Source organism: Littorina saxatilis, linkage group LG15 (genome assembly GCF_037325665.1).
Source record: "Littorina saxatilis isolate snail1 linkage group LG15, US_GU_Lsax_2.0, whole genome shotgun sequence".
Taxonomy (NCBI): domain Eukaryota; kingdom Metazoa; phylum Mollusca; class Gastropoda; order Littorinimorpha; family Littorinidae; genus Littorina; species Littorina saxatilis.
In genome coordinates this window covers 34,940,714-34,950,713 of record NC_090259.1, presented here as the reverse complement: position 1 = coordinate 34,950,713, position 10,000 = coordinate 34,940,714, and the positions used below count along the sequence as shown (strand labels likewise).

The window sequence follows — 10,000 nt, the reverse complement described above, 5'->3', positions numbered from 1 at the left end:
GCCCACCCATGTGCAAGCCCTGAGAGGTCCTGCTGAGCGAGTCGGCCAGATTAATGAGCCGGCCGGGGAGATATTACCCTGAGAAATTGATTTGGTGTGAAAGGCACCAAATCAGAATCCCGTAAACTCTGTCTGACAGGGAGCGAGAACTTGCTCCTCCCTGCTCGTCCACATAGACAGCAACAGAAGTATTGTCCGTATGCAACCGGACATGCCTGCATATAGCCAAAGAGAAAGGCAAGTAGACTGAGAGCTACTGCTCCTAACTCCGGGCAATTGAGATGCCAAAGGAGTTGAGTCTACGTCCACAGCCCCAACACTGTGATTGCCAAATCCGGACAGAGACGCATCCATGAAGTGGTCTAAGTCCGGAGGGGGCAAAGCCAGGGTAACGCCCTAGAGGGAACAGCATGGCCATCGATTCTATCTGACAGAGGATCGAGGCTAAGGCCTCGCAGAGGTCTGCTGTCATGCCAGCCTGGCAGTGATAAGAGCCTAAAGACTCTCTATTCTCTCCTGTGAAGGACGAACCTTCCAAGAGAAAGTGTCGAACGACATGCCCAGGTAGAAAAACTCTGGGATGGGGACAGCTCGGATTTTGCCTGGTTTACTGAGAACCCCAGGAAAAGAGCCTGGTTCAACACGATCTGAATGTGCAGCTGGCAAGCTGATGACTCTGATACAAGATCAACCAGCCACCGAGGTACGCCCAGAGACGAATACCTCTCTGTCTGATCAGAACACCCAACTGACTGCCCAACATGGGAAAAATCCATGGAGACAGCAACAGTCTGAAGGGCCGAGCCCTGAACTGAAAACACCTGGTGCCTCCAGCAGAAACGGAGCCACTTCCTGTCTGCAGGACGCATAAGTCTGGGTCTGGGTGGCCGAGTGGTAAACGCACTTGCCTCGGAAGCGAGAGGTTGCGAGTTCGACCCTGGGTCAGGGCGTTAGCAATTTTCTCCCCCCTTTCCTAACCTAGGTGGTGGGTTCAAGTGCTAGTCTTTCGGATGAGACGAAAAACCGAGGTCCCTTCGTGTACACTACATTGGGGTGTGCACGTTAAAGATCCCACGATTGACAAAAGGGTCTTTCCTGGCAAAATTGTATAGGCATTGATAGAAATGTCCACCAAATACCCGTGTGACTTAGAATAAAGGCCGTGAAAGGTGAATGCTCGCCCTAATAGGCTTGAGGTTTGCTGGCCGATGTGAATGCGTGATATATTGTGTAAAAAATTCCATCTCACACGGCAGAAATTAATATTGTAAAGCGCATTGAGCATATATATGATTTTGCGCTATAGCAAATGTCCATCATTATTATTATTATTATAAGGCAGGCTCGTGTGAGAGCACAGGGGAACATTTCAGCAAAAGCTGAAAACTCCAAGCCATGCCGTCCCACCTCCTCCAGAGAGAAGAGGAAGGAGTCACTGAAAGGAAACCCCACTTTGTGACCGGGAGAGCATTAATGCGCTGCTACTTGACCTTGAAAGAAGGGTAAGACAAAGGCTTCCGAGTAGGTTATAACAAGAAACCCGAAAAGTGCCTGTCCCTTGCTTCCTGTAGCAGGTGTGACCACAAAACCCTTGCGAAAGGAGATCACACCAGATGAAGACAGTGTTGGCACACTGCCAAAACACCCTGTGGCATGTTAGTGAAGCAACAAGACTCGTTCCGCTGGAACAGCAAAAACTAGCCCGTGGCAACGAAAAAGTCTGGATTAGATCCCGAGACTTGACATTCCAAATATCTTCTTCTGCACTAAAAGTGAGAACGAAAAAACCCGAACCTAGAAGCCAGCCACTGGCTAGCAGAAGTAGGAGCGGGACCATGTGCATAAAGCAGCGAGAAAGGTGTAGGCTGGAGACCACTACCCTGAGGTGCGGGTCAAGCCGAAAGCTGCGACATGAGGTAAGCAATCACAGAAGACCCAAAAAATCAAAAAAGATTGCGAGTCAGCCCGCGTAGACCTAAGGTCATCCGCTGCAGAGAGGGGGAAGAGAAACACCATGCTCTGAATCTGCCACCCCTTCCGGGAAATATTAAGCTGCCCCAACAGTCGCTTTTGCATAGCGAGCCTACCAGCGTAGGCAGCGCTACCAATCTTCCTCTTGCACAAAGGAGTCCTAATCCCCACCCGCCGCCGTGTCAAAACACCAAGGCGGGGATACGGGGTGGGTATTTGGTACAGCGCCCTGCCGAGAAGGAGGGCGAACGGGGATACGAGACAAAACCGAGACCGGTCAGTCAAGTCCGCCCGCTGTGAGCTTTTCTTTGTTATACCAGACAAAGCCAAGAGCGGACAGCCAAACCCGCCCGCTGTGAGCTTTCCCTTTAGTAGAGAAGCGTCCAAGTGCAAAGAAGAGGTCTGAAAGATCAAGCCTACCCATCTCCTCCAGAGAGGGGACAGAAGAATCAGAGTCGACCTCCCTCTTTTGCTGAGGGTTGTTTGGGCAACAAGGCAACAAACTCTGACAGAATCAGGAACGTTGCCCTTGGCAAAACAAAAGTCTGAATAAAATTCCTAAACTTGACGCTCCAGTCCACCTTCTTCTGCACCAATGGAGAAAAAGAAGTGGTCCAGGCACTTGAAGCCAACCACTGATGAGAGTGGTAGGTAGTCGACGGAGAGGAGTCAGTTGAAGTCCCTGTAGATTCAGGCGTACCACAGGGTACCGTACTCGGACCGGTCCTATTCCTCTGCCACATCAACGACTTGCCAGCGTCTGTGAAGTCACTAGTGCGCTTATTTGCAGATGACTGCCTCCTGTACCGCACCATCAACTCCTACAGTGACCACCACATACTCCAAGCCGACTTGAAAACCCTGGAAGAATGGGCAAACACCTGGGACATGCGCTTTAACGCAAAAAAATGCTACATCCTTAGCATCAGAAACAAGTCCAGCTTTTTCTACAACCTGGACAACCACATTCTTCAGAAAGTCAATAGCAACCCCTACTTAGGCGTCACCTTCACTGATGACCTCAGCTGGACCACACACATCAACAAAATCGTCAAAAAGGCAAATTCCACCCTCGGCCTACTTAGAAGAAACCTCCGTTCCTGCCCACAAAGCTGTAGACGTACTGCCTATGTGTCCCTCATCCGCTCAACCCTGGAGTACAGCTGTCTCGTCTGGGATCCGTACAAACAAGGCGATATAGACAGCCTGGAAAATGTACAGAAACGAGCAGCCAGATTCATTACCCAAAACTACAGGGACCGAAACCCAGGATGTGTCTCAGAGATGCTCAGCAGACTACAGCTTCCCCCACTCCAGGAACGCCGGAAACAACAGAGACTCACATTTCTGTTCAAAGTGGTCAGAGGGCTGGTCCCCGCAGTACCCCCTGAGAAATTCATCCAGCAACAAAAATCAAAAAGACAAGTGAAACAACGAGTGAACAAAGACTTTACATCATCAGCCACAGTCAGAAATATCACAAGAAACAACAGCCAGTGCTTTACTGTGGAGTGTACTAAAACACCAGTGTACAAGTACTCTTTTTTCACAAGAACAGTTATTGACTGGAACAACCTTGATGACAACACGATCCAGTCGTCAACGGTCAACGAATTCAGAGGAAAACTGCCAACCGCTGACTAAAACACCAAGTGCTCTCCCCAAATTCCGCCAACGTATATTCCCAAGCTTGGGACCTGTTGGCGTAACATATCAAGATCAAGATCAAAATCAAGAAGGAGGCGCTGGACCATGCGGGGATATAGCTCAGTTGGTAGCGCGCTGGATTTGTATTCAGTTGGCCGCTGTCAGCGCGAGTTCGATCCCAGGTTCGGCGGAAATTTATTTCAGAGTCAACTTTGTGTGCAGACTCTCTTCGGTGTCCGAACCACCCCCCGTGTATACTACATTGGGTGTGCACGTTAAAGATCCCACGATTGACAAAAGGGTCTTTCCTGGCAAAATTGCTTAGGCACAGTTAATAATTGTCTACCATACCCGTGTGACTTGGAATAAGGCCGTGAAAGGTAAATATGTGCCGACATGGCTGCAATCTACTGGCCGTATAAAATTTCATCTCACACGGCATCACTGCAGAGCGCCTAGAACTGTACCCACAGAATATGCGCGATATAAGCCTCATTGATTGATTGATTGATTGAGGAGTAGGCGAAAGACCGCTCCCCTGAGGGGCATGCCTAGCCAAAAGTTGTGACATGTGGTAAACCACGGCGGGAGACTCTACAAATCAAAAAGATTGTGAGTCCACCCGCAAAGGCCAAAATAAATCGCTGCCACTGAAGCCGCTTTTTGCATAGCCTTCCTAAACGCAGTAGGCAACGCTACACACTCTTTTTTCCTCCTCAGAAGAAACCAAGTCCACACCATCCAGTGTATCACCACACAAAGGAGGGAAGACAGGAGAATCAAAAGCGTGCTCCGACCCCGCTTGCCGACCACCACCACTTCCCTGCCCTAAAGGGGGAGAGGAGTAGACAGCCGGGACAGCGCCCTGCCGAGAGGGAGGGTGGACGGGGCCACCGAACAAAGACGAGCCAGGCCCATTGTTCGCCGACCGCTGTGCGGGAGAATGGGTCCAGTCAACAAAACCCGTCTGACTAGTCTGAGCAACCCCGCATCCGCGTGGGGAGGGAGGTGGCCAGACACAGCAGAAAAAGACCCCTGAGAGGGGTAAGACGGACTGAGAGACGGGACCGAAAACGGCCACCCCCGACCATCTACCTGCTGTAGTCCCTTAGCCCCACCGCTCACCCAACCCGAGGAGGGAGGGGGGCGATTGTCAGGCGAGGACAATAGCGGCCCAGACTGAGAAGACAGTCCAACAGAGCCCACCCGATCCTGCCCAGAGGGCGGGAAAGGATGGGTCGCTGTAACGGCCCCCACCCGATTCTGCCCAGAGGGCAGGAAAGGGTGGGCAGCCGACACAGTCCCCACCCGATCCCACCCGGAGGGTGGGAAAGGGTGGGAAGCTGACACAGTCCCCACCCGATCCCACCCGGAGGGCGGGAAAGGGTGGTAAGCTGACACAGCCCCCTGCCCCCATTGAGGCAGAGTGGGAACAAGCCCAGGCTGTGACTCACCTTGCCTCCCCTCTCCCCCTTCCGAACGGTAAGGGGGCTGCATGCCCGACTCAGCTGTGCTAAAAGCAAGGTGAGTGGACAGAGGCAGGCGGGAAGCGGCCCCCTCTCCCTACGGAGAGAGTGCTCGCGAACAACCGAGTACCACCAGAGGCAGAAAGGGCTGAACCGAACTGGCCATTTGCACCAGACCACGGTGCGAAACAGGAACACCCCCCCCCCCCAATCCCCCAACGCACTGAGAAGTACCGAGTGTAATCAGAGTGGTCAGAGGCAGGTAGGGAGCAGGCCCCCCCTCCTGAAAGGAGAGGGTGCTCGTGAACAACCCAGTGCCACCAGAGGCCAAAAAAGGGCTGAACCTAACTGGCCATTTGCACCAGACGACGGTGCGAAGCTGAGTACCCCGCCACAGTGGGCGGGAGGGCGGGAACCGCCGATTGTGCCTGCAACAGCTGAGAAATAAAAACACATATCAAATCATTAAGTCCCCCCAAAAATGGAGGACATTGACTGGTTCTCCTTAAGAGGAGATGCGGGCTGGAGAGAAAAAACGAAACCTTATCCGCCCGAATAGCTTCTACAAAAGAAGTACTACTCAAAGGGTCAACGACCCGCACAGAGGTTTCTAAATAGGGCTAGCAGCCTATTCACTTCCCACCCCGCACTATATAAGTTACTGCTTGCTATCGGCCATCTTGGAAAAAATAAATGGCCGAAACCCGTAGTCACCCCAGAAAATAAATTTCTGAAGCGGCTGTAAACAAGCGGCTAACCACAACAAATCAATTCAATAAAAAGGACAGGTCTCACCAAATGAAAGGCGAACAGGTAAAGGCCCCCCCCCCAAGCCCATAACGTCACAAAGACAAGGGCTAGGGAAAGCCAAGTGAGCAGTCGAATTCCGCACATCCTACGTGTGTCGTCGAAAGTCGAGAATGATTATTCCGGATGCCGGCGCTCACGTGGTGCGCGGGGGGTTATGGGTAACCAAGTGGGTTCAGGGCATAGCAACGGCTATGGCGTCTGTTTTTAGCTTGGTTACCACCCTTTCAAGGGCAGGTAATTTGAGTAGTGTTTCGACATCTAGCATGTGAGATTGAAGTCAATGCATTTATGAGAATTGCGGTAAGAATATGTAATTTAATTATTGCTTTGATGGCAAACTCCTTGTAACAAGAAGAGCAAACGCTCGATCGAGTCACTTTCGCAGTTCTGAATATTATATGAGGCATCAGATGGACAGGAAGAAATTGCTATTCACAACACAATGAGTCACGTTCACATAAAATTTGAGCCCGGTCACTTTTATAGTTTCCGAGAAAAGCCCAACGTTAAGTTGTGTGTTGCCGAACAGAAAAGGCTAGTTATCTCCCTTGTTTTTCTGATAACGTTCGTAAAAGGCTACAGATGTAAATACTTTGATGTAAAGAATAATCCTACAAAGTTTCAATCACATCCGATGAACTTTGTCAAAGATATAAAATGTCTAATTTTTCCTTTGACGCTGACCTGTGACCTTGAAAAAGGTCAAAGGTCAACGAAACCATCGTTAAAGTGTAGAGGTCATTGGAGGTCACGACTAAACAAAATATGAGCCCGATCGCTTTGATAGTTTCCGAGAAAAGATATAAAATGTCTAATGTTTCCTTTGACGCTGACCTGTGACCTTGAAAAAGGTCAAAGGTCAACGAAACCATCGTTAAAGTGTAGAGGTCATTGGAGGTCACGACTAAACAAAATATGAGCCCGATCGCTTTGATAGTTTCCGAGAAAAGTCCAACGTTAAGGTGGTGTCTACGGACGGCCGGCTGGCTGGCCGGCCGGACAGACTAACACTGACCGATTACATAGAGTCACTTTTTCTCAAGTGACTCAAAAACAGTTCGTCTCACCGTCTCAGATCTGGCCAGGCTTTTACACAGTGTAAAACCATCCCTCCAATTGGACACATACCAAAAACTCAGCATCCTGATTGCTTGCTGAAGTGAGTTGACATTTTTTTTAATGAATTCATTTAAATACAAAAAATTCATCCAACAATAATTTTTTTTATTTTATTTTTTTTTATTTAAAAAAATTCATCCAAAAATAACATCCCCGCGGGTTAGGGGCAAGAATTTACCCGATGCTCCCCAGCATGTCGTAAGAGGCGACTAACGGATTCTGTTTCTCCTTTTACCCTTGTTAAGTGTTTCTTGTATAGAATATAGTCAATGTTTGTAAAGATTTTAGTCAAGCAGTATGTAAGAAATGTTAAGTCCTTTGTACTGGAAACTTGCATTCTCCCAGTAAGGTAATATATTGTACTACGTTGCAAGCCCCTGGAGCAATTTTTTGATTAGTGCTTTTGTGAACAAGAAACAATTAACAAGTGGCTCTATCCCATCTTCCCCCCACCCCTTTCCCCGTCGCGATATAACCTTCGTGGTTGAAAACGACGTTAAACACCAAATAAATAAAAATAAATAAATAAATCCAAAAATAAAAACAACTGTGCTCACAGAACACCTAGGCTGCTCATTTTTGGTAAGTGACTAAGTGTAGGGACAGTCTTATCCCATGTAATAGCCTGGCCAGATATGAGACAGTGAGCCTAACTGTTTACAAAGGAAAGAGTATGCCTTAAAAATCAAACCCTCAAATCCTCACTTGTGCCAAAGAACTGAATTCCAGACCACTCATCACGAGGCACCACTCCCCAGCGCTTCATACAGTAGTCACGGCGGATCTCTGGAGTGAAGGGCAGAACAGGAAACATGTCTGTTTGTCCATTGCTCCCAGATGGTAGAGGGATCTCTGTACAAGCCTGTGGCAAAAAGCAAAAATTACAAAAATGAAAAGGGACTAGTTTATTATTTAGGGGTTGTTTTTTTTATTCTAGATACAGCATTCACATTATTATTCTTTTGTCATTTTGAAGTCCTGCTCTTAAATCATTTTTTTAAAGGAAAAAGAAGAAAACAAAATATAATACAAAAAACAAAACAAAAAATAGTGGAAAGTTTCATTCAGGGCAAACCTGATAGTCCCATGCAAATGCGTTAGGTCCAACACCACAACCTGTGGGGTCTGCACATTCAATGAAGTCTGCTGTAATGTTGAAACATGGTGGGGAATGACTGGCATCTGCACCATAGTACATTCCTGCAATGAACAGATATGTTTAAACTTCGGACTACACAGTCAGAATGATATTGGTCATGTGTGTGTGACCCATACTTTTGTTTCTAGGTCATCCAAGACCCAAGAAGCATGGTGAAGGTTAAATGCAATGATCTTACTTTTTCAGTGTGCGCACGTGTGTGTGTGTGTGTGCTTGCGTGTGTGTGTGTGTGTGTGTGTGTGTGTGTGTGTGTGTGTATGTGTGTGTGTGTGTGTGTGTGTGTGTGTGTGCTTGCGTGTGTTTGTGTGCATTAAATGAACTCACGCAGGCATAAACACAAACATATGCACATGCAAACTTAGTAAATTAAAATTACAGTATCATAGTGAAGCTTTAAAAGCTTTGAAGCCAAACAAAGAAACAGAATAAAACATGTGGAATTAGCTGCTTCTATGTGTTTTCTCCAGAATGAAAGAATGAGCTCTCTTGATAAAATACTGAATAATATCTGGTCTTGCTGAATTGAGGAAAAAATCTCTGGCAAAAAAATAAGATCCTAATGTTTACCTGAAGCACCAGCCAGTCCTTTGATGGGAGTGGATGCATTAGTTAACAGACTGCATGCTGCCTGGATGGAAACAAACAAGAACATGAAATCTTAAATGAGTACATGGATGAGAGAGACATGTTTGATAAATACAACAAGTGCACATGCACACACACACATAAATAAACTCACACCCTTTTTGAACCTAACTCATCATGAAACATGCCACTTTTAGGACATTAAACAACATTATCACATAAAAGTATTTCGCCTCTGCATGACGAGTATATTTTTGCACGAAAGTGAAAATGCCACAGGTAGACCCCAGCACCAACTGTTTTTCTACCTGTGGCTCTGTTTTACTGATTGCGAGTTGAGACATTTTTTTTGGAGAGGGGTCCACATTCTGTCGCTGTAATTCATCTTGTATCTTAGATTTGGAGGTTTTGGAACTAAAACAACAGTTAGCTCCCTTATTGTTTGCCCATGTGGTGAGAAAAGCTCGTATATCGAAGCTTTTTAAAGTGAGAAAAAGTTATTGAGAAGAAAACTTGTATCTCAGCAAAAATTGAGATACAAGATTTGTGAGTCACAGCGATGATATGCAAACGTGTATTTGCATGACCCGAAAGACACAAAGTGTCAAATACAGACACTGCTTCCAATTGGCTAATCAAAACTTTCAACGACAACAAAATGGTTCCGTATAACCAACTTACTGTTGTTGCCTATATATTTTCATTTAGAGTGCTTAAGTCTCTTTTTTTTCTCAGACCGTGCAAAACAAAAACAAAAACACACAAAAACAAGCATACCTTGACAGGATTGGCAGGCAGCTTCATGTCAAGGAAATCAGAGGGATAGGGATAGTCTAGCATAGCCAGGTAGGTAAATGCATTACGTATCCATCCCTGTAGGTGTTTATAGGCAGCGCCATTGTTTTTCAGGGGAGAGCATAGCTGAAAATCTGAAGTTAGCTGTGCAAGACCTGCAGAAAAAGGCAAGGAGGAATGTCAGCTACAGTGGAACCTTTGTGTTAAGTCCTCATAAAATCTGAGAAATGTATGACTTCAAAGAAAGGGTCAGTCTTTTGTGACACAATGAAGTAAACACTGGAGAAAATTTGGTCTTTGAGAAAAGAGAATCTGAAAAAAGACATTCCACTGTATATCACTCAGTAATAGTACATGCATGTAAAGTGGAACCCCCCTTTTAAGACCCCCCAATTTGAGACACCCTCCTTTTTAAGACCTTGTTTTTCAGATTTTCTGTTCATAACAC

The 10,000-nt window shown here is 46.9% G+C and overlaps 1 protein-coding gene across 1 annotated transcript in view; it reads right to left on the bottom strand.

Moving 5' to 3' along the window:
* LOC138949150 (dipeptidyl peptidase 2-like) overlaps window positions 1-10,000 on the bottom strand; it is a 57,625-nt gene that overhangs the window by 6,534 nt on the left and 41,091 nt on the right. The window contains exons 6-9 of the mRNA XM_070320913.1: window positions 9,535-9,707; window positions 8,740-8,800; window positions 8,089-8,213; window positions 7,719-7,875 (exon numbers count right to left, since the gene is read on the bottom strand). Coding sequence (XP_070177014.1) covers window positions 7,719-7,875; window positions 8,089-8,213; window positions 8,740-8,800; window positions 9,535-9,707 — 516 coding nt within the window. The remainder of the gene's footprint in view (window positions 1-7,718; window positions 7,876-8,088; window positions 8,214-8,739; window positions 8,801-9,534; window positions 9,708-10,000) is intronic.